General features: G+C 37.3%; 3 protein-coding genes across 4 annotated transcripts; 1 reads left to right on the top strand and 2 right to left on the bottom strand.

Annotated features, from left to right (window-relative positions):
* Positions 1–463: 463 nt before the first annotated feature.
* Positions 464–1,282, bottom strand: LOC110860464 (high mobility group protein B2). Its single transcript, XM_022109511.2, has 2 exons — positions 945–1,282; positions 464–850 (listed from the first exon to the last, which is right to left on the bottom strand). The coding sequence occupies exons 1-2, from the start codon at positions 1,158–1,160 to the stop codon at positions 797–799; spliced, it is 270 nt and encodes an 89-aa protein (XP_021965203.1). The 5' UTR covers positions 1,161–1,282; the 3' UTR covers positions 464–796.
* Positions 1,283–3,948: 2,666 nt separating this feature from the next.
* On the bottom strand, positions 3,949–5,965 carry LOC118439249 (spore wall protein 2-like). Its single transcript, XM_035860387.1, has one exon. It carries the CDS (start codon positions 5,729–5,731, stop codon positions 4,337–4,339), a length of 1,395 nt encoding a protein of 464 aa, XP_035716280.1. The 5' UTR covers positions 5,732–5,965; the 3' UTR covers positions 3,949–4,336.
* Positions 5,966–21,901: 15,936 nt separating this feature from the next.
* Positions 21,902–24,355, top strand: LOC118439261. 2 transcript variants are annotated; one of them, XM_035860413.1, is made up of 2 exons: positions 21,902–22,302; positions 23,508–24,355. In XM_035860413.1, exons 1-2 carry the CDS (start codon positions 22,052–22,054, stop codon positions 23,878–23,880), a joined length of 624 nt encoding a protein of 207 aa, XP_035716306.1. In that variant the 5' UTR covers positions 21,902–22,051; the 3' UTR covers positions 23,881–24,355. The 2 variants fall into 2 exon arrangements, 1 of the variants encoding a protein (XP_035716306.1); XR_004837317.1 differs by lacking the exon at positions 21,902–22,302 and adding an exon at positions 23,174–23,280.
* Positions 24,356–24,771: the final 416 nt, after the last annotated feature.

Below are 24,771 nucleotides of genomic sequence, written 5' to 3'. Positions count from 1 at the left end.
TATGATTCAATATCTGATAATATCAATGAAATTGAGTGGTTAACAGCCAAAAATGCTTGCAAACTCGAAATGTGTAAACTTGCATGCAAAATGGTCACTGGTGCTGGACCAACTTTGTTCAATAAATACATATGTGAAACGAATATAAGTTTAACAACTAGAAATATGACATATAAAGAACCAAGTCTCAAATACAACAGTAAATTTGGTAAAAAATCATTTTTATATAGGGCGTCAAAAGTATGGTCTAATCTACCTGAGTCTATTGTACAGTCTAGTGGAGTGGTCAGCTTCCAAATATTTAAAAAACGTGTAAAACAACATTTTGTCAACAATCAATGTGATGATAGACTGAGAGTGATTTTTGAATTGATTGATGCATATGAATTTGATATGATATGTAATAATATGTAACCATTTTTTTTACTCTCCTTGAGATGTAATGTCCCACTGGTGGGGTATCTCATTGTAATAAATTATTATTACTACAAAAAACTTAAATATTGAACAAAATTTAAAATCAGATAAAAAATATTGCAGTATATGTATTCGCTCGTGACTATAGTTCGGGAATGGATGGCCCAATAAGAATTAACAAGAGCGGACTGCAAAATTAAAACTCATTTAATCCATACCAATTTAAAATTGCATATAAAAAAATTAGACACAAAAAATTAGGAAACCACAACAAACAAACACAACAAACATTATCTTGATATTTAGTTCTACAGATGAGAAAATGGAATTAAATGAGGTAGACAACAATTTGCCCATCAATTATGCTGTCGTCAGTTCTTCAATTCTTCCTTTTCCCCTTCGCAGGCGACTCTCCCTTGTACTTGGCCATTTTCTAGGAACAACAGGAAACGGAAAGAATTGTAGTAAATTTGAACAACAAATGATGAGTTTATCTTTTAGTATTTCATAAATAATAAATATCTGACCTTCTGGTACTCCTCCTTCGCAGCAGCGGCAGCCTTTTCGTACTTTTTCTTGGAGGTGGCGTCAATTGAGGCCCAACGTTTCCCCAACTCCTTCCCCATTTCGCCCAAACTAAGGCCGGGATTTTCTTGGCGAATCTTAGGCCTCATTTCACCAGAAAATAGAAAAAAAGCGCTGAGGGGGCGCTTTGGTGCGTCAGGGTCCTTAGTTTTACCCATTTTCACTCGCAAATTATTTTAGGAGGAATTAACCAATTATTATTTTTTAATTCAGGAGGGAATATAACTGACAGCAGAGCGGAAAGAAAGGGAAGTGTTTCGGTGGTTGGCCGTTGGATTTTATGTTTGGTAGAGTTGCGCACGGGTTGTAACTCGAGACGGAACCTGAACCCAGACCCTATAATTTCTACCCGTACCAGAACCAAGATTCGGAATAGGCCAGAGTGATATATAAAAAATTCTGGGTCACTTGTTTAAATGGGTTTTATGGTTTTCATTTGTTTTATTAAGTTTTTTGGGGTTTTAGTGGGAGATATTTCGTTTTATCAAGAATGCCAAGAAAAATAGTTTGCTGTTATTGCAAATTTAAATGCAACCGTATCTAGTTCCTGTTTTAGCATATACAAAATTATTTAGGTTAAAATAATAATTTTTAAAATACCTCGACGAATTGGTTTTTACTTAAATTTAATGTTATGACTATGAAAAATATGAATAAGATCAAATTAAACTAAAATTAAGCCCACTTTGCCTTTGTACCCATTGGGTTTAATTAATTTGGAACTCAATAGAACCAAGGTCGGCATACCCTGAACCGGACTAAATTTTATTCGGGCTTTTAGAACTAAAACCCGGACCTTAATGAAAACATCAACCTACTGCGACATAACATTTGCATTACACGTCACTGGCGTGAACATAAAATATTTTGCATAACAATTTTGTGTCAACATATTGTAAAAATCTCGGCCCGGCTCCGCTCTAGTTTCTACAAGTGAGGAACGAAATGCTACCACCACCAACACATGGTGGTGGTGTTACTTGAGGTAGAAACATACTCCGTACATGCTTACCATCCTACCACCACACTGTTATAACTGCCAAGCTACACACGGGAGAGCTGTGAGGTGAGTACCAGGTTGGCAAAAATCCAAGATTTTATTTTCACTCGCATTTCATTGAAATTCATAATACATGCTCATAATACGGCAACAAAAAATTTTCATTCATAAATTTTAATTTTTTTCACTTATCATCGCTTATCCTAGGGTTATCAATAAATTTTATTTTTAGTCATATTTCATTCAAATTAAAAATGTATGCTCATACTAAGGCCATAACAAAATTTTCTACTTCAATTTAATTTTGTTTAAATTAAATAATTGTAATAAATAGAAACAGTAATAAGTTTTGAAATAAATTAAATTAAATTAATTTTAAATTATTTTAAAATTATTTGTATCACACCAAAAAGCTCTCACTTTATGTTTAACTTTCTGTTGTCGCAAAATGAACATGTTATTAATTTGAATGAAATATGACTAAAAATAAAATTTATTGATAAGCGATGAGAAGTGAAAAAATTGAAATTTATGAATGAAAATTTTTTGTTGTCGTATTATGAGCATGTATTATGAATTTCAATGAAACGCGAGTGAAAATAAAATCTTGGATTTTTGCTACACTGGCACTCACCTCAAAGCTCTCCCGTGTGTAGCTTGTCAGTAATAACAGTGTGGAGATAGGATGGTAAGGATGTATGGAGCGAGTATGAGTGAGGGACGAAATGCTACCACCACCAACACATGGTGGTGGTATTACTTCAGGTAGAAAAGGAAATTGCGCTTCAACCTTCTTTGTCTGCTCAACTTTTGGAGTGTACATATGTATGTACGTGCATCAATACATTCACATGCATTTCATGAAGTACTTTTCAGTTTATGACAAATATATTAATTATTCCTTACTTAATTCATAGGTCACTTCATATGTATGTACGTGACGGTAAATGAAAGGAATAAGTTTATCCCGTTCAGACGGTATTCATCTTTCTGCATTTTATATGCACGAATATAATCATATTTGTATAGGTACATACATGCAGTTCTACAGGAAATCCTCGCCAACTCGTGTCACGTGGGGCGACGGATGGACTAAATTCTGCGAGGAAAAACATCAAACCTCTATAATCTTGTTGAAGGGTATTTAATTATCTACATAAATACTTGACTAATTGAATATTTAATTTAATGGAAAATTTTACATTAATTAGTGTATTTAATTACGAGAATATTTTACTATGGTTGAAATTTTAAAAGAAGAAACATTTACTATCCTGGCTTTGCTGAAAGGTGAATTGGCCGATGCTTCGGCCAAAACTCGTTACGGAAAAACTTCAAAACCCAACCAATTTTCAACCGATTTTCGAATTTCTAAATGTTTCGGAAACCTCTGACCGTGGGGCAAATTATATATTCCCAAATTTTGCAAATTTTGACCCCACCCACTGTAATTAAGGTCACGAGGTCATAAAAACGAGGCACATGTTTCTGTACTACCGGGCAACCCCAATAAATTATTCCGATTACACAATTGTCACTAATTGTGAAAGTTACCGTTGCCCGCTTAGGTCATTAAAAATACTTTCAGAACCACACCCACAGTGGGGGTGGCTTTTGGCGCTTTTGGTCTGATTTTGAGAAAGTGTGTCGTGTGACATATCTGCTGGCGTAACATGTTTAGAACTATTTAGCATCAATTAAGTTCGGAAGGTTTTGTTATGGCAATTGTGTCCGATGTTTGTCCTATCGACATCATGTGCTATTATTGCAGCGAGGTCAAAATTGTGCTAAAATTATGCACTAATTTTCTGTGATGGTACCTAGCAAAAACCAATCACCAAAAAATAAATCCAAAGCTTCAAGAGCTTTCCAGTGCTGCGTGTAACGATAAAACACACTGCTAAAAATCTGGTAAAGGCATATATACAATCCGTGCTGGTATTTATTTGGTAATAATTTTCTACTGGATTGGTATCAGTTTTCTTCCGAGTGGTAACTTTTTCATTACCATAACATTACTAAATGGAAATGATCGTTATTACCTCGCCAGTGGAGTCATATGCACTCCGGGCGGTAATGATTTATGACCAGTTTGCTAAGAGTGCATGCTTCAAACTTTTAATTTAAATCCAAATCTATAATGCTGCAACCAAGTGCTAAAATAACTGTATGTTTATATGTAAGATTTATTTGTGACACATTTCGTTTACAATAAAGTTATATTACTTCGCATCGATCGTTTTATTAACAAAATTAGACCCTTTCGCCCGAGTTGGTCTCATATTACCCGCTGTCACTTTCTTCTTCCTGTTCCGCTGTTATTTCCACCTCTGACTAAACATTCTCACCGTCACTTTCTCCATCACCCGTTTCAGCATTCCCACCATCACTTCCGGCTTGTTCATCTTCCCCATCGTCGCTTTCACTTTTCTGATCTTCTTCGCCGTCGCTTTCTCCTTCCTCCGCGTTCCCGCCGTCACTTTCACTATCCTCTGTCTCAGCATTCTCACCATCATTTTCTGCTTGTTCATCTTCTCCTCCACCGCTTTCACCTTGCTCAGCTTCTTCGTCATCGCTTTCACTTTCCTGACCTTCTTCGCCATCGCTTTCACCTTCCTCCGTTTCGGCATTCCCACTGTTATTTTCTGCATCTTCATCTTCGCCCCCGTCGCTTTCACTTTCCTGACCTTCTTCGCCATCGCTTTCACTTTCCTGACCTTCTTCGCCGTCACTTTCACCATCCTCTGTTTCAGCATTCTCACCGTCATTTTCTGCTTCTTCATCTTCGCCCACGTCGCTTTCACTTTCCTGATCTTCTTCGCCATCGCTTTCACTTTCCTGTCCTTCTTCGCCATCGCTTTCACTTTCCTGACCTTCTTCGCCATCGCTTTCACCTTCCTCCGTTTCGGCATTCCCACTGATATTTTCTGCATCTTCATCTTCGCCCCCTTCGCTTTCACTTTCCTGACCTTCTTCGCCGTCACTTTCACCATCCTCTGTTTCAGCATTCTCATCGTCATTTTCTGCTTCTTCATCTTCGCCCACGTCGCTTTCACTTTCCTGACCTTCTTCGCCATCGCTTTCACTTTCCTGACCTTCTTCGCCGTCACTTTCACCATCCTCTGTTTCAGCATTCTCACCGTCATTTTCTGCTTCTTCATCTTCGCCCACGTCGCTTTCACTTTCCTGATCTTCTTCGCCATCGCTTTCACTTTCCTGTCCTTCTTCGCCATCGCTTTCACTTTCCTGACCTTCTTCGCCATCGCTTTCACTTTCCTGACCTTCTTCGCCATCGCTTTCACCTTCCTCCGTTTCGGCATTCCCACTGTTATTTTCTGCATCTTCATCTTCGCCCCCTTCGCTTTCACTTTCCTGATCTTCTTCGCCATCGCTTTCACCTTCCTCATCTTCTCCGCCTTCAGTTTCTTCTTCCTCCGTCTCAACATTCCCACCATCACTTTCTGGTTCGCCAGTCTCACTACCGGTTTCGTCCTCAACTTGGCTTTCCTCACTTTCACTGCCATACATCGCAATGTCGTCTTGATCATCCAACGTGTCATCGCCACTCACACCGGAAATATCTTGGACGTCTTCATAAGAAATCTGTCGAAGGTTGCTAGACAATTCTTCTTCGTCAGAATCGTCACTGTCGGCATCAAGGCTGATTACGATTCGATTTTGTCCCAGGCGATCCGAAACGAAATTGTCTGCAACTTTTTCCTTCTCCATCAGTAAAGATTCCAATTTCTCAACGTGCTGGCAACATCCAGCCCACAACTCCTTCGAAACGGAAGATATTTCATTCCTGCATAGGTCCAAAATGTCATTTGCTTTAAAAGTAGTATTTTTCTGGGCAACTTCTCCTGCATTATCAATGAAAAATAATTAATAATAAAACAATTCAATTAATGCATTAGCAACATACTTTTTACAGCAGACCAAATCAATTCTATCGAATTTAATTCGCAGTGGGCTACGGGCAGACAAAGTAGTCTGATATCCTTTCCAGAATCTTGAGCCAACTTTTCCACAGCGTATATTGGCTCAACTTTATTTTTTCGGGCCAAATCAAGCAGAACGGGCACCGTCATCCTCGAAAAGTCTGAATATCCATTCGGAATGCCAATCTCATGAGAAATTAGCCACTCGATTATTTCGCTTTTCCGGAAAGCTGTGGTGGGATTCCGAGTGTCGTCGGTAATACGTTTGTGGTAACTGGCTTGGTCAATTACAATCACAGATTTGTCCGGGATTAGTTCTAAGACTTCGGCAAACCATTCCTCAAAATGTTTAGAATTCATTTCGGTGTGGTAGTCTTGATTTTTCTTCTTCTTGTCACCTCTGAAGCATTTTGAAGCCAGGAAGCCGTCCTTCGACCCAATTGCTACGATAATGATTCGTTTCCCAGCACCAGATGGTTTTCCGGTTACACCACCTAGCATATTTAAAATTAAATTTTGGCACCAATAGACGTATGTACGAGTAAGGACAATGAACATTTCATTAAATCGGTTTTCGGTTCTTTAAGTTTCGGTTTTCTTCAAAATCGATTTTAACTGGCCTCAGGAACCTATTCTACACCAAATTGAATAACTTTGAGAAAAAAATCATTCGAGAATATTAAATTATTACATGAAAAACAAGAATTGGCAAATATCTAGTAACTCGAATACAGTGCTGACATTAAAAATCGGACACCCCTGTTCTTTTTAAAAAGAGTTGACAGTTAAATTGTGAGAACGGTTTTCGTTAAATCGAAAACCGGTTTACCAGATCGTGTAATTTTTAAATATCCCCACCTAATTCCCAAGGAAATGATAATAATGGGAAGAACTGATAAATGTGTCAGACTTAAGTAGATAATTCATAGTCGTAAATTCTGCAATGTAGGAATTTAACGGAAGATTTTCGCACTTTTAAGGGAAAGATTTGACTTGTACGGGAAAACGTAACCCAGTAATAATAATTGTGATTACCTATCAATCCGTCTGCAAATCTACGACCGACGCCTTTCAACCACTGATCAACATGAGTCCCATGGTGTCCCCCCATTCCCAGAACTTCACAATCAGGAATGTGCCAGCCTTTCGACGGAGACTGATTCTCATTTGCCCATGTCTCGTCTGTGTAAAATATCTGAAGGTTTACGCTATTAACAAAATTATGATCGTCACAGTTACAAATTTAATCTATTACGATTAATGCGCTTACATTGTAATTTTGACGGCGCAAATTTCGAATGTTTCTTAAAAATGAGTGTCGTGCAACCTGAACATCATGTCGCTCAAAAGGAATCGGTTTAGAGTGGAATTTGACAAATTTAAATTTTAACTGCTTCTTCATTATTTTCTGCAACGTTGAGCAATTTTTTATGCGTGGAAAATTTGGGTCCTCTTGCAATAATTGATGCAGACGACGTACGGTGTAAAACTTCTTTTGGCTATACCCTTCCAGTATTTTACGCCTGATGACACCCTCGGTGAAACTGTCAACCAGAATTTCCTTCCTGCACCAAAATGAAATTGAAAAGTTATTCTCACAATTAAAAGGTAATGACAAAATTCCTTTCCTATTTTCCGTTCCTCGTTGTCGCATGCCACAAATTATAATTTCAACATTTATCGTTAATACCTTCCACTGTGTCCTTTTTTCTGCGGTAGAAGACATTTTCCCTCCTTCCGAAATTGTGATGTGCATCTTTGAAGAGTGGATAAGGAGATACCCAAAACATCAACCACTCGTTTACGGAAGTTTCTTGCGATCACCCAAGCAGCTATGTATAAAATATTTTTATTATTTAAAAATAAAAGATACAACAGTGAAAATATAGTGACAATTTAATTTTACCTGATCTAGTCTTCTTCCAAAATATTTTCCGTTCCTGCTTGAAGTAATTGTGCAACTTAACCACCAGTCCCTTCTCACCCACCGACAATTCTTTTCCGCGAGCCATGAATACAAAATAAAATGTAAAATCGTTGAAAATTTTGATAAGCACAATACTAAACAGATTTCCCTTTTGTTAGAATTATTTTGTAAATAATAATTCTAGCGTAACCATTTACGCCAGCTGAAACCTCGTCAACAAACTCCGGCAACGCGGCAATGCGTGTACAACCCAGGAGTAATATATCGGGGCAACGTTATCCGGGATACATGTTTGAAGATTTTTGCCTACATGAATATGTACATGTTAATACATCGTAAATACAAGTTTTTATAGATGTATTTAAATGGTCATTTTCCCTTGGTTTCGATTTTGTTACTTCAAAGACTAACAAGGGAACCTTTTTTTCAAGCTACACTCGAATTGACTAGCGAGAGCAAAAAATCAAGCCAAAAAGTAAGAGTCACATTACACTTATCCTAACCTTATAAAGAAACATATTGGCAGTAAAGTTCAATTCTAGAACAAATTTTCGCTAGCTTTTTCCTCCACTGGATGAAAACTAAGGCGGCCTGTGAACTTTGACCCTCAATATCTTTCTTCAAAGATGCCATTCAAAGGAAGGATAGGCGTCATGTGATTGTCAAATTTTGGCTTGATGTTTTGATATAACCCGCTAGTCACTACCGGCATAGCGTGAAAAAAGTTTCCACTGCAAGACTTATTTTTAGACTGAGGAATTGGTGAGAATGCTGAGAAAAGACAAAGTGACGCAGAGGAACATGATTAAGGAGAAAGTGACGGCAGAGAAAATGAGACCGAATAGGGCGAGATGGTATAATTTTGTTAATAAAACGAACGAGTCAAAATGATCATAATAACTTTATTGTAAACGAAATGCGTGACAAATAAATCTTACATCAATATTAACATCAAATTATTTTAGTACTTTAAAATTGAAGCATTATTGATTTAAATCTAAATTAATGGTTGGACGAAACGAGTCCTGCAAGGCTCTTGAAGTTCTGGCTTTATTTATTTCGCGACTACTTGAGCAGATTCTGAAAGGTTTTTGATAGGTACCATCACATAACCATAACCATAACCATAATCATAATTATAACCATAATCATAATCATAATCATAATCATAACCATAATCAAAACCATAATCATAATCATAATCATAAAAATAATCATAATCATAACCATAATCATAACCATAATCATAATCATAACCATAATCATAACCATAATCATAACCATAATCATAATCATAACCATGATCATAACCATAATCATAACCATAACCATAATCGAAAAACGCATTTGTGCTCTGACTGGCGGACCCAGAAAGCCAGCAGCCAATCAGAATGCTGGAATGTCACGGAAAATTTCACGGGACGGACTTTTAGAAATTATAATATAGATTTTGAATGAGTATTCTCGGAAGACATGGTTGAGTAAAGAAAATTTGTTTATTTTCCGAGCTTTCGACACTGTACTTGTATCATCATCAGGGATAACATAATATTTGGAAATGAGAAACACGACAGAATTAAATCAAAATGATAATTACAATATGTGTTTTTGTAATTGTTGTCACGGATGTTTGATAAGAGGCAGCATTAGTGACCAGATAGGATTCAGTTGTTTTCCATTGTCCTGATTTATGGTGTTGGGACATTTTTTGATGTATAAACTCTCCAGAAATTTTCTATGAAAATTTCTTCTTTCCGGGGCGATTAGACTTGCTGAGTCTTGGGTCATTATGTGGTCTGGATTTTCAAGAATGTGGAGAGCCACTGGGGATTTTACATTTTTCTTTTTGATGTCATTCATATGTTCCTTAATTCTTTGCTTCATTGGACGGCTGGTTTCACCTATGTAAACAGCAGGGCAAGAACAATTTATTTTGTAAACTCCTACCTTATCCGGGGGTGGGTTCTCCTTGTGTGAACAAATGATTTGTTTGATCTTTTTCCCGGTTAAGTAACCAAATTCACAGTTTAGTTTTTTGCGAAGATAGGATGTCAATCGATGTGTGATTGGACCCATGTAAGGCAGAATAATCCTGGGTGATTTCTCCTCGGGTAATTGGTCTGTATTAGGATGGTTTTGGTGTTTCATTTTCATTTTGTCTATTCTTCTCTGAATTAAGCTTCGTGGATAACCGTTGTTAATTAAAGATTTGGTGATAAATTTTAACTCTTCTTCCAAAAACTCATCGTCGCAAATTTTCAAGGCACGATACGCTAGAGCATCAATCACAGCCAGTTTTTGCGAAGGGTGATGATATGAGTTGTAATTCAGATATCTTCCTGTGTGAGTAGGTTTCCTATACACTTTTTTATGAATTGTACCGTCTTCGTCTCTGGTTAGAAGTACATCCAAAAAAGGTATTTGCAAGTTTACTTCAGATTCGAGTGTAAATTGGATACTGGGATGAAAACTGTTCAGAATTTGAAGTATGGATTCTTTTCTGCCTATTTTCGTACATGCCCCCGAGTCATCCACAAACCTTTTGTAGAATGGAATGTCCTTATTATTGAGTATTAATTTTTCTTCTAATTCTTGAAGGCAAAATTCAGCGAACGGTGGAGATACTGGACTACCCATGGGGGTACCGTCATTCTGTTTATAGATTGTTCCCTTCCATGTGAAATAATTGGAGTTTATTGTAATTTTAGGTAATTTTTTAATTAATTTCATTAATTCATTTGATGTAAGCTTTGTTTTGGTTTTCCATTCGGTGCTAGAGTCCAGTCGTTTTTTGATGTAGTCAAGCGTTTGTTGAATGGGTACATGTGTGAATAACGAAGTCACGTCAAACGAGACAAATTCATGCTCCGGAGGCACCGTAAAATTCTTAATTTTCTCTGCAAACTCGTATGAATTTTTTAATATGGTTGGGAATTTTGATGTTATTGACTTACCTGCAATTTTCGTTATTAAATACGCATTAACTTACCATTAATTTTGTGTCGAAGGTAAAGTGCCTACTGAAATGTTGCTTAAGAGGATATCGCATTTCAGAATGGGAGACTAATTTGGCACGTGTAATTCAATAATTTCTACTAACATTGAAAATTGCTAAAAGGTTATACTTATGTACGTATATACAATGCCTATGCAAACTCTACAATAGAATAGATATTCAAATTTCAAGACTTACAGATATTACAGATTAAGAGGAATAATTATTTTAAAATGTTTTTTTACCATTGAGGTAAACCATATTCAATTAAATTATCTCCGGATTTCCTTCAACGGAGAATTAATGCCCTTTTCCTGCTTACTTGATTTGATTATGGTTTAAAGAAAACTCTGAACTAAATAATGTAGAATAATGGACTCATTTCTTTTCAACCACTGCGTAATATTTCAATACAAATGTGTCGCTATGCAAATTTCCGACATTGATACAATTCTAAATTCCTTAAGAATATGCCGCTTTTGAATATTCTGTAAAAATACATGGATCTATCATCCAAAATATCGCGCGTTAGGTGTACCACACCCCGACTCGTCAAGGGTAAGCGGTCCCAGCGTAGGGTATCCTGTCAGGGTCTAGGGATCCGCAGATCGTCAGTGTATCAAAGTGTATCAGTGCCAGTGATGGATAAGAAAACGCACGATTCTTCATCGCTGAATATGTTCTGCAAAATTTTGGAATTTTCGTGTACCTGGAAAGTCATCCCGTACAATTGGAATGGTGTCATGAAACGTTTTTCGCCAATAGATCCAACTGATTTGCGAGGTCGGGTTGCGATCAAACTTCACAGCGGGATTATGTACGCCGTAACGATCTTTTCTTTCGTCCGTCTCATCATGAATGTGGGGAAGGATAGGGATGAGTTTCCCTTGATGATGAAGATTGTCAATGTATCGTGGCTTTTGGCTTCGATTCAGGTATCGGTCATCTTCTTGAACAACTGGGCCCTCCGAGGGGACCTGATGCAGTATGGGAATAGGGTACTGGAAAAGATTGTGAAGCAAGGGAGTCAAGGGTATGTGGATGGATTTACAAAAATAGCTGTAAAGGATTAGAGATTGGTAGCAAGATTGGTAAAATTATTTAATCAAATTCCCCTTTACCTAAAAAATACAGCGTTAATGTTGTATTTTAAACTTTCATATCCAGACATAACAGTGTTCATGAAATCAATTCACGCGAATTCTGCGATTTATTGTGGTTTATGCACTCCAAGAAGTCTGGCAGAATCACGCGAGTATTAGTGTTACGGTATTAAATTTTTTACCGCTCGGTATTAAAATTATACCATTTGGTGAAAATCGTTGCTGCTATGGTATAACTTCCCACTTTGCACCATACGGTATTCGTTATCAGTACTATTCTGGTAGCGTCATATATGAATACCGGTTAGTAATGATTTAATACTGGATTATTAAGCATGTGTGATTGATTGTAATTTCAGTTATTTATGGTAATTTTAGTAGTCTCAATCTATTACATAGCTAGTTAAAACACGCAGCTAAATAAATGATAAAATTATAATAAATCACAGAATTAAAAAATACATATTAAAATAACAAAAAAATTCACATAATTCTGTGAATATCACAATCTGGAAACCTTGATTTTCATTTAATTCTCAGGAAGTATCCATACTCCGGCGCCCTTTGGACAGGGATGGTGCTCCTCTTCTTAAACCCGCTGCCACACGGTTTGGTCGCCATGCATACCCCATGTGCCCCCAATCTACTCAGCTCCATCGTCTTATCATGTGCTTGCATTGGGGATCATGACCACGCCAAATTTGGCTATGGGCTGTTGCTCTTGATGGGCTGCTGGGAGCTTTACTTCATGACGGTCATCTTCATCCAGGCCTTCCTTGCGTGGGCATTCGTCTATCTTGGGGTCTCCTCCGGCACTAGGGAAATGAATGGAATGAGGTTGGATTTTGAAATATATTTAGAAAATGATATTATGGAATTATCAGTTACACCGTTTCTTACTTCACATCACAGTGTGATATATTGTGATTTACGTGATTTGTTGCATATACAAAAGGATTTGTATATACAAATTTGTGTATTTGTGTGTTTGTGATTTTAATATTCGCCATCCAACGATATCTCATAACCAACATGTAACCCTATAGATGGCGGCTATTAAAACCATAATAAAGCACATAAATAACATTAGAATTCTCATTCTGATAAACACAAAAACCAAGTAAAATCACATAACACTGATTATCACAGTCAGAAAAGTTACCTTAAAGTGAATGACTTTTTTAGGTCAATGGGCATCCCATTAGAAGTTGGAATAAGGACCTACCTAGACCTTCAACGGATCATAAATCTCCTCAACGTCGCTTGCAAACCATACCTGGCCACCTTTCCCATCCTGCTAATGTCTATCTGCTCGATCCTCCTCTTTGGTAGTATCCGACTTTGGGACGCCGACTTCCGTGCAGATAGTGTTCCCGTTCTGCGCGATTCGGTGTGCATTCGAAACGTTCAGCCAGATCTTGATGGCAGGACAGATGCGATGGGCCTCAGATATGTTAATGCAACATTGGGAAAAGGGTATGATGAAGGCAAGATATCGTAAAATGTTCACATCCGTGGCCAAAAATGGGGTCAAAGTAAAAGCTGGAATATTCTTTACGTTCTCGCGCTGGGTGGTTGTCATTTCGGTGCATAATTTTATAGAGCAGACACTAAACTTGTTGGTAAGTGTGGAGTCATAAAACAAACAGTAAGAGTGTGGTTAAAGTGGTGGCCTAATATTTAAATTCTAATATTTCTTGTACTTGATATTTGACTTGTACAAAATATTTCGACCTTTACGATAATATCTATGAAACTGCAAACATAGTTTATTACATTAAATATTTCGACTAATTTTTATGACCCTAATGCAAGGATGTATAATGCATACTAACACCATGGTTTGTTGGTTATCTGTGTAGGTGTGATAACCACAATGTGGTTATTGAAGGTGCTTGTCAATACCTGGTGGTGTTGGTTAAACGTGTGTAATTAATGTTTTTGTTATCGATGTGGTAATAGAAATATGAATTGTGATAACTGATGGTCATAAGACTGTTATGGTGGACGTGGTAGAGGTAAAAACGCAGGGTGAGCTAATAAATATCTCCAGATAACAGTTTTCGTAAAATTTTATTGTTCTCATCGGATGCAATTTATATCGTAATGAATTTGACGCTTAATCCGAATTATGAGCCGCTTAACTTGTGTCAAACCAAAAATTCCAGGAATGATTTGTACCAAATGAAGATTCATAAATGGAGTTACGGTGTAGTTGTCTCGTACTGAAACGATGTGATAACTCAACTAAATCATGTATTTTGAGCTCATTAACTGGCAAAATGGGTTGCCCAATTGTGACATCACCCCTTGAAATTTGGACAGGCTTATTATTCGACAATGCCAATAGCCGCTTAACTTGTGTCATACCAAAAATTCCAGGACTGATTTGTACCAAATGAGGATTCATAAATGGAGTTACTGTTTAGTTGTCTCGTACCGAAACAATGTGATAACTCAACTAAATCATGTATTTGATAGCTCCGGAACAGTTTGTCGTACAGCTTCGCGATGAGTTCTATGTGAAAGTCCGTATCCTGAACTACAAGTTAACATACCTTGTTCCCATTTTTACCCACTTTCTGAACCAGTGTGATGTCAAGTTTCTTCCACTCGTGTTTATTGACTTTCCAAACTCACTCTAAAATTTTCATTCTCAGTAGAAAACTTTTTTTCGAGTATCCGAACTAGATGAAGTCAATTGGACCCACATGGGGGTATAGTACAGGTATTTCACTACGCCAAATGATTTTTATCCTTGGTCTGGGTTCAAGGTCCTGTGCATAGCCTTGGGTCAAAATTGCCATATCGGAAGTCGCTGATGAACAATAGCTTTATTTAATTTTTGCCCTCGTGTATGGAAAAATGAATTTCTAAAGGTTTGGACTTGGACTTTAGAAACCTTTTCTAAATGGTTTCTAAATGGTTTGGAAGACAGTCCACATAATACTTCGTAGATATTTTCACCTATGGGAAGACTTTGATAAGTAGCACAAAAGTATGACTGGATATTGCAGCGACAACCGCAACTTCTTTAAAAAGTTCTTCTTGTGAGGATGCACTAACTTTAGTGAATTTTTTTCACTATTTTTCGCGTATCAAGTTTTTCGAACCCAATTTTGTAATTCGTAGAGGAAATCGTGCTTCATCTAATGTTATCAAAATCTGGCTATTATTTATCTCTGGCCACAAATTTTTTTAAAAAGGTTTTTTTCATTCACTATTACGATTTTTCGTCTGCTTTTCGGTGGGCTGATGCACACGAGAGCTCCGACGAAGTTTTTTCTTCGAAATCTTAATTCGTCCTCTCATTTTACCTCTAGACACATCCACCTTACGGTCAAGCTGTTTTTGGGTCGGTGCATCTCACCGCGGTGAGGTGTCTTTGGAGGTCAGCTGACAGATTTTCCTTAGCACGGTCGAAGTTATCATTTTTGATGGCCTTCGCCAATGTGGTGAGGGTTGTCCTTTGCTCAACGCCTCTCGCTTTTCTCCTTTATTAAGGAGCGCAAGCTACTTTATGCGATCGGTTAGTTAGTCTGTCCGTCCGTCTGTCTGTCTGTCTGTCTGTCTGTCAACACTAAAACTCGAGAACGGTTAGTCGCAGCGACTTGAAATTTTTAACACATGTTCCACACGGGTAGGGGGTGACTCCCTATTAAGGGGGTGTGGCCACTTTGTCGTTGTCATGTCGACAAACGTCGCCATGGCCTAATTTCGGCATTTTGCGGTCAATATGCATGAAATTTAAGCAAGCATGTTTTCCTGTGTTGTCGACATGTCGCAGTATTGTGATTGACATGTGGTCAATTAATTTATTAATCAATCATTAATCAATTAATTAATCAAACAGTCAATCAATTAATTAACTAATCAATCATTAATCAATTAATTAATTAATCAATCTTTAATCAATTAATCAATTAATTAATCAATCAGTCAATCAATTAATTAATTACTTAATTAATTAATTAATTAATTGATCACTTCAATTAATTAAGTATTTAATTAATTTGAGCTTTATAGCGCAAATTAATTATAAGCATTCTCAGCATTCTCAGCATTATTGCGCTACTTACAGTCAATAAAAGTATTATTTGGCTCGGCATAGACAAATATTTCAAACGCTAATATCAAAAATATTTCTGAATCTATTTTCAACATTTATTTTTGTAGTTGACACATATGTATTTGTTTACAGAAAACTATGAAATTTTTCTTAAATATATAACTAGTGACATCAAAATTTAATTAATTATACCAGAAAGTCAAAAACGCACATCAAAGTATTATTTGGCCAACTCTAAATGCAATTTAATCTACGAGTGTTGGCCAATAATTAATATTTCGTTGGTCCACCCTTTGCTTCCAGCAGCGCTGAAACACGCCTCGGAAGTGATTCCACCAGTGTTTTGGTCATGTCGCTCCCAATATTCGCCCACTCGTGGGTCAAGATTGCGTGTCTCTTTTTTGTTCTCTCTTTCTTGTTCTTTGGATGTCGATTGCTCAAACGACGTTCAAGTTCTGACCATAAATGTTCGATGAGTCATGTCAGGAGATTAGGCCGGCCAGGGGAGTCGTTTGATATGATTAGATTCGAACCAATCGTTGACGACATGAGAATTATGTTTGGGGTCGTTGTCGTCCTGGAAGGTAAAGATTTTCCCCATTCGATGCTTTCTGGCAGACTTGACTTCGTTACGCCCTAGAATCCTTTGGTAGACTTCTTGGGTCATGATCCCTTCAATTATTTCAAACTGGCATGTCCCAGACCATGACATCGAAGCCCAAACCACCGTGCTTCACAGTTGGCCGGATGCATGATACTTTTAATGCTTGGTTTGGTTTTCTCCACACTTTTGCGACCCCATTCGACCCGAGCAAGTTAAATTTGCTTTAATCTGACCAAATAACTCGTTTCCCCTTATAAAGATTCCAATTACTGCGTTATTTCGCTCATTCAAGTCGACGTCTCATATTTTTGCATGAAAGACATGGCTTATTCCTTGCTGTGGGGCCTTTAAAGCCTTGATCCTTGATGCGATTTCTAATTGTTTGGTCAGAAACGATTACCCCATATTCCGGTCTTAGTTCTTGGTTTAATTTGGGTGCAGAAATCCTTCTATCTGTCGTCACTATTCGAATGATGTAGCAGTCATGGGTGGTTGTCGTTTAGATGGGCTCACCTCTCCCAGCTTTGTTGACGATTAGCCCAGTATTCTTTCATTTAACGATAACATATTCAACCCAACTAAGTTTCTGTAAAGTTTTCTCAGCAATAGTTCGAACTGGAACACGGTTCTGGTGGTGTCGGATGATAAGTTGCCTCTCATGAAGTGATAACTCACGTGTCCTAGGGAGGATTAATCTAAGCAAATCTAGAAAAACTAAATCTATGTGAAATATTTTTATAACACATATTTACACTTTACCTAACAATATGTGTACCAATAATATCGAAATTCGTTGTAAAATATGAAACACAAGACAAAGAATCGTGGTGGCCAAATAATACTTTGAGGCGTCATTTCGGTTTTGCCGGGCATAAAAATTCCTGCATCACTGGATGTCAAAATATAGTGAAGGAAGTGAATATGACTTCAAAGAGTATTAATTTTGTGTCAACTTAAATAAATAAACATTGGGAATATTTTCAGAAATCTTTATGATATGTGCATTTGAAATATTTGTTCATGCAAATAATACTTTTATTGACTGTATGTATCGTGCTTTGCCACACTTTATTAAGGGGTGAAAACCCCTTTACGGGAATGTCTTGTCTGTCTGTCCGTCCGTCCGTCCGTATCCACGATAACTTTAGAACGGATGCGAATATCGAGCAGCGGTTTTCGCCAAAGTATTTCTAATTTTTGAAGTACGGATGAGTTCGAAGATGGGTGTTGTAGGTATTAAGGTCACGGCGCCATGGCGACGATGCCGTGTCGAATAGGTGTCGAATTTTTTGTTTCGACGGTTTTAGACGTATTTTGGGACGGGGATTTCAAAAATCGACATCATTTTGACGTACGATGACCGTGTGACCGTGTAGACGACGCCACATGTCAAAAATGTCGAAATTTTTTGTGTTGACCGTTTTAGACGTATTTTGGGGCGGGGATTTCAAAAATCGACATCATTTTGACGTACGATGACCGTGTGACCGTGTAGACGACGCTATGTCGACAAACTCAATTATGTCATGTGAGGTGTCTATCGAAAGGAATAGTCGTGTATGTTCAAAGTACGCGGGAGTTATGTCGACACGGGGCGAAATGAGACGTGGGGTAATGTGAGACAATTGGGGAAATTTACGGGAAAGTATTGAAAGACGATGTGGGTGTGCCACAAGGACATTTACGTGTGTTTTCACCCCTTTGCGACATTTCGTTTGCAACGGTTTATTTTTCAATACATTGGTAATTCCGGATTTCGAAACCGCTTTCCCTTCAGTTGTGAGATGCTTAATTATTTTGCTATACGAGCAATTAAGTTTGGAAAGAATTTTTATGATGACCTCAACTTCTGGGGACAGTGGGGGTGGCATTTTTAATAGTAGAGACTTGAGTTTTTGCACACCTCGGTTCTGCAACCATATGCTACAATGTGCAAAATTTCGAGTCGACACGACAAACCGTTCCGGAGCTATTCAAGGTCAAAGTCGTCACCAGCTGGGTGCCCTACGCTCTGTAACTGATAATAAGAAGGAAGCTGAGGTCATACTGAGATATTCCCGATTGAGCGATGAGATCACGCCCGAAAAAAACTGCATAATGCAGAAATGTTGAGGGACATATTTACAAAATTGTGGGAAGATGGGATAGAAACGTTTTGGCAGAATTTGTACGATGTTACGTCTCGAAGAATGTTACTCGAACAACGCAAAAAATTTTGGCTAGAGAATTCACAAGAAGCAAGTGACGAAGATTTCATCTATCTGTGTAAAAACCAAGCTATCTTCTACCCGAAGTATAGTGTCTTTACTTAATATTTAATTGTGCCTTGCTCGGGGTTTTAAAGAAAGCTGACGAAGTGAATAGTGCAGTAAACGTTTAGTAATTTCCTTAAACTGGATTTTATTCCAAACGGCAAATTACTACAATTACTAATAAATCAACAATTGTCAACCTAATTCAGAGCTCTGCTAACAACACGAGTTGATTGGTGACTAACTATACTGACAAATTAATCGTGGGCAACAATTAAAAAGAACTACAATTCTTACTCTTGTCCGCCTACCACGATGACTTAAACTCAAGTGTGGACGACTTTCCACCTATTTACTTACTACGATTTTATAACAAAGACTGACGCGTACCCACTTTTCCCCCTCTGACGTCACCATGGCAACCACCACCACGTCATGGGGCAATTGTACACATGCACACAAAACATTTTCATACATTCAACATTTTACATTTAACAATCTGGAACACCTCGGAACATTTTTTATTTTAACTGTAGCCCTCTACATGGTTGGAATTGTTATACATGGATGCGAGAATTACATGTTTTTCGTCATTATGTTTAAAAAGATGATAACATGTGCTGCAAATTGGTGGGGAAATATAAGAAAGTGTACAAGGAGGAGTATAATGTCTCTGCATTATTTTAAATTTTGGTGGAGGAACACAATTTTTGTGCGAGTTAGAAGTTTGCCATGAATTATCGTAATTGCAAATGTATCTCAATAAGTCATAGTTCGGGAAACACTTAATTTAGAGAAATTGGCAAGAATATAAAATGCCTGCATATTTACGTATATATTTGAAAACAGTTTGCAATTCAATTTTTAAAAGAAGTATTTATTGTATTATTATTTATTACAACAAATTATTTTTACAGATTTTTCTAATAACTTATTAGATTTGGCACAGTTTGGCGAAGAAGCTTTCATTGAATTTCATGTTTTTATCGTCCATCCTCCTGACTTTCTCAAACACTATTTTTATCCACTATCTACATAAACAAACACACATACGCTTGTTAATTCTCTATACGCATCATCACATCATCGATTTATTGTTTTTCCCATACACCTTAAGCAAATTACAACTAACTCTACATTATCTGAGCCTACTTATTTACTTCCGATAAAATGAATACATTAAATATTTACCCATTCATGTCAATAAAATTGCTTACATACGCGTCAATTGAACAATGTGTTTTTCATGCTTATGTACATGCATCAAATAAGAGAAATTGGATTACAAATCTAATTTGCACATTCTGGGAAAACACATAAATCCGGGACACGATAAAATTCCAGGTATAAATATGTTACAGGTAGCCATTAACCAGCAACCCATTATAAACAATTCCCAATTTGATAAGTATCATTAATCCAGGTTATCACGATATTTGTCCCTTCCGGAACCTGCAATGGAATTCTGTTTTCCAACGTTTGATTTTTATCTTTGGTTCTTGTTAATCTTCATTCCGGAGATTTCCACGAAATAAATAATCTTAATTCCTTTGCTTGATTGGAAAGGGATAAAATATGCCGACAAAATTCTACGCCGTGGTCCATATTAATATTTGCACAACCTGAAAAAACAAGTGTGATATCAAATAAATTTACAAGTTTATTGGAAACCAAGATTATAACAATGGAGCGGCGACATATATTTTTTGCATAAATAGCAACCCTCCCCACTGCACCGAGTATCAAAACGAATCCAGCCTCTAAACCAAGAAGTTAACAGAACCTTAAAAAATCAAAACGTCAAAATGCAGAGGTAAATTAATTTAATTTTATCCTCATTATTGTCTACTCAAAATTTTAAATTGTAATTTTCCAGAGTATCTGTCGCCCTTGCCATTCTCGCCGTAATGGGTGTGGTCATTGCAAGTGCAGAGTTTCGAGAACCCGAAGTTTACAAAGGGATTAAAAATTTTTTGCCGAATTACATCGGAGCTGGAAACTACACCGAGGAATCGAAAGCTAACCAATGCTACCAATGCTCACCTCCGGTATAGAAATTTGATTTTTTTGAATTTGGCGCTGTAATTAATTTCTTAAATTTGCAGTGTTCATCGTATGCTTGCTGCGCTGGTGAGTTTCCACAGTGTTGTTCCATCAATGGGGTTTGTGGATACTGCTGCCGAGGATGAGTATGCATTTAAGTGAATCGCCGTAAGGAATCTTCTGTTACGAAAATTCATGATAAGGTCAAATTTGAGATATGAGTAATTTAATTCTATCACTTAACAATTTATTTTGCAAGAACCCTACTTAAAATTGATGATTATTAATATGCCAACTATGCAATAAATTGAAATAACTATTCGCTTTAAAAAGACATTATTAATTAAAATCGATCGTACTAAATTTGACGGTGTTACGCATGCATCATATTGTTACAAAACATCCCTTGACAATTATTATTACAGTATTCGTCGCCAAGGTCTCCAATTATTACAAAAAATAATTTCCCAAGTTTTTATCACAAAACTAAAAAATGAGCATGGGTGTAATATTAGCATTATTTTTCGTGAGGAAAAATCAACGATATCTTTGGATTATGTGTGCCTTAACGAAACCATCTTAATTTTCGTGCGAATAAATACAGCATTCTTGATTGCATCGTAACCATATTTTGCACAATTTGGAAAAAAATTTGGAATTTCCATCCCCATATCGCGAGTGCAAAATACACCTAATCCCACCATGATCATGCCTCCTAACCATAAGACGAACATATTTGCACTTGACCCCAGTCGCATAAAATATTGTAAAATCCTAGTCAAAGTTTTACCCTAAATCTTTACGATCTAGATATTTAGCACATTTAATAACTCAAGTGCTGGATTAACTCTGGTATGTATGTCATTTATATCTATGAGCGATTATGTATATCCACTAAAACTCAAAATGAATCATCTTCAAGCACTTGACTAATTCTGTGTCGGTCGAGCTATTCCATGCTCATGCTCGTGAGTGAGTATGTAAATCCAATCTAGATAACAGCAACGTACGCTTTTGCTTACTACGGCGTAGCAGATAAAAAATCCACCTCCGTTAGCAAATTCACTTCATTTCGCAACATTCCTTCAATTCTGGGCAGAAATATTTTGCAAAAAATGGGCCAATCTCATTCTTCCCCGGGCAAAAAATCCAAAAAGAAGGTCACCACCAAGGAAACGTTACCATCGAGTATGAGTCCAAGTCGAGCAGCAGCAGCGACAGGTTTGATAAATTTGCAGAATAAATGTTGCAAAAGTGTACAAGACCAGAAATACCAGAGGATGAGGGAAGAGTTTGAGAATGATGTTCAAGAATTTGTTCTTAACAATTTGCTCCTGAGTGTGGAACTATTTGACGATTTTGAGAGGTAGGTACACCCTAAATAATCCGGCGTAGTCATGCACGGGAGTAAACTTCGTGGTGTTAATGGGCTGTAAATTTGTCATAATTCGGTTTAAATTTTTTACTATTTTGGTATAAATTTGGCACCATGTGGTACAAGTTTGTCACCATACTGTCTGAAAATTTGTCATTATGTGCTATAAATTTGTCTCCATTCCGTCTAAATTTTTTACCATTTCCGTATAAATTCCATTCAGTATAAATTTATTATTATGTCATTACGTGCTATAAGTTTGTCACCATGCGGAATAAATGTGTCACCATACGGTATAAAATTACATGCATGCACCCTGCACGGTTTTGAATTTACACCGGATTATTTGCAGTGTATATTCAAATTATTGGTCACAAATAAGTAACGTATTTAGCATATTAACGTCATGGTTCAAAGTCAAAGTAATTATGCACATATTTGTTTTATTCGTGTTACAAATTATGACGAACATGGCGAAGGGCAAGGTTACATACTTTTTCCGAGAATGGACAATAGATAAGCGATTCATTTCCAGCGGATAATCTCTTATCGCATAACTTTATTCAAATAATTTTGGGTTGTGCGACTTTGTAATAAATTTGATAATGGATGATGTATAATGACTTTCTAATCTTCCAGTAAATATGATTATGAATTGTAAAGAGATGTGCATATGTAAGGCATATTATGATTTTGCATAATTTAATTTTTCAAAGGTGAGGTAAAACTCGGCTTCTGTGAGATAAAAATAATCAAATTATTTTTATCTTATTTTTATCTTGATAATAGTATAAACTTTTGTAATAATTTATATACTTAATAATTTATGCTTCCATAAATTACGTAGTGTTTCTTACATAGGTTTGCTAATTTTGTTTTTGTTAGGGTAGACAAATCCAACTAGAGTAAGCCATACTTTTAAGATTTACCCAGTGATTTACCCAGTGTGCCCGTCAGTTTATTTGGAAGGTATCCCAATTTCTTGAATTTCTTCCACCCTTCGGTATAAAATATCAAAACGAGTACAAATTAAACTCACTCAGTATTTACAGCGGATAAGTATTTAGATGTTTAAGGAGAAGGGGGTTATGTGAGAATTATGGTATCCATAGATCCCTTAGTTAATTTATAAACGATTAAGGGGTAACGATGTATTTATATTTTGATTAATGGTGATGTTTTTAACTTTTTTACAGCGCCAAACAAGACGCTGAACAATTCAAGATTGAGAAGGAACAAGACTTGAACGAAAATGGGGTCTGCCTTGGAACAAATATGATCCAGGGTCAAATGGAATACCGTCTCCTTTCCGGAATGAGGCATGTCCTCGCAAATAACTTTGTTTACAAGAATCGTGCCCCAATGTCGAAAATTGTGGGGGATGCAATTCTCCCCCTGGATTTTGCAATTAGTTGGAAAAATATTAAAATTTTTCATACCTGGGATGATGACGTTACGAAAGATAATTCTGCATTTGGTGAAGAGTTTCAAAATTGTAGACTTGTGATGGAAGAATCCAGCGGGAAAAATAATGGTATGGGGCTAGCTAATTATTATTTTTGTTTTTAATGCATACACTCTTAGAAGTCTGGTATAGTCAGGCGCGTATTGGTTTGGCGGTATTGAATTTTTTACTACCCGGTATTAAAATTATACCATTTGGTAAAATTAGTTACTGCTATGGTATAACTTTAATACTAACTGAATACCATGCCGTATTTTTTATCTATACCATTTTGATAGAGTTATATATTAATACCGATTGGCATTTATTTAATACATGATTTCTAACAGTGTATAATTAAATATTTATTTAGTTCCTAAAGGGTACGTGAGACTTTGGTCTGGTCATAGCTGTGCACCCTCACCCTCATGAGGGCAAAATCGCCCTCCCTCATGTGCCCTCACCCTCATTTTCATGAGGGCGAGGGCGATGAGGGTGAGGGCGCTTGATCTTCATGAGGGCGAGGGCGATGAGGGCGAGGGCGCAAATTAACATATGAGGGCGAGGGTGGTGAGGGTGAGGGCGCTTGATCTTCATGAGGGCGAAAGCGATGAGGGCGAGGGCGCAAAGTAGCATATGAGGGCGGGGGCGGTGAGGGTGAGGGCGCTTGAAGCGGGTGAGGGCTAGGGCGCTTGAAGCGGGTGAGGGCGAGGGCGCTTGAAGCGGGTGAGGGCGCTTGAAGCGGATGAGGGCGAGGGCGCTTGAAGCGGGTGAGGGCGAGGGCGCTTGAAGCGGGTGAGGGCGAGGGCGCTTGAAGCGGGTGAGGGCGTGGGCACTAATTAGCGCATATGAGGGTGAGGTCTATGATGGTGAGGGCGCAAATCTTAAAATATTAAATTGAGCAACCAATTAGCATTACTATGGTCATTTGTATTTACTAATGCCAAACGATTCCCAAGACTTTCCGAGATTGTAAAAACTTATTTAGCAATGCCGTCGTCATCTGCCTCAGTTGA

The sequence above is a fragment of the Folsomia candida genome, unplaced genomic scaffold (assembly GCF_002217175.1).
Source record: "Folsomia candida strain VU population unplaced genomic scaffold, ASM221717v1 Fcan01_Sc032, whole genome shotgun sequence".
Lineage (NCBI taxonomy): Eukaryota > Metazoa > Arthropoda > Collembola > Entomobryomorpha > Isotomidae > Folsomia > Folsomia candida.
The sequence above is the reverse complement of the archived record's forward strand: the minus strand, read 5'-3'. Positions and strand labels throughout refer to the sequence as shown.

What these genes read in the sequence shown, in the direction of transcription:
- LOC110860464 (XM_022109511.2), bottom strand. Translation starts at nt 1,160, where the DNA reads ATGGGTAAAACTAAGGACCCTGACGCACCAAAGCGCCCCCTCAGCGCT. An exon ending in CGAAGGAGGAGTACCAGAAG is followed by an intron (nt 851 to 944) that starts GTCAGATATTTA and finishes TGTTGTTCCTAG; the next exon opens with AAAATGGCCAAGTACAAGGG.
- LOC118439261 (XM_035860413.1), top strand. Translation starts at nt 22,052, where the DNA reads ATGGGCCAATCTCATTCTTCCCCGGGCAAAAAATCCAAAAAGAAGGTC. An exon ending in CTATTTGACGATTTTGAGAG is followed by an intron (nt 22,303 to 23,507) that starts GTAGGTACACCC and finishes ACTTTTTTACAG; the next exon opens with CGCCAAACAAGACGCTGAAC.
- LOC118439249 (XM_035860387.1), bottom strand. Translation starts at nt 5,731, where the DNA reads ATGGAGAAGGAAAAAGTTGCAGACAATTTCGTTTCGGATCGCCTGGGA.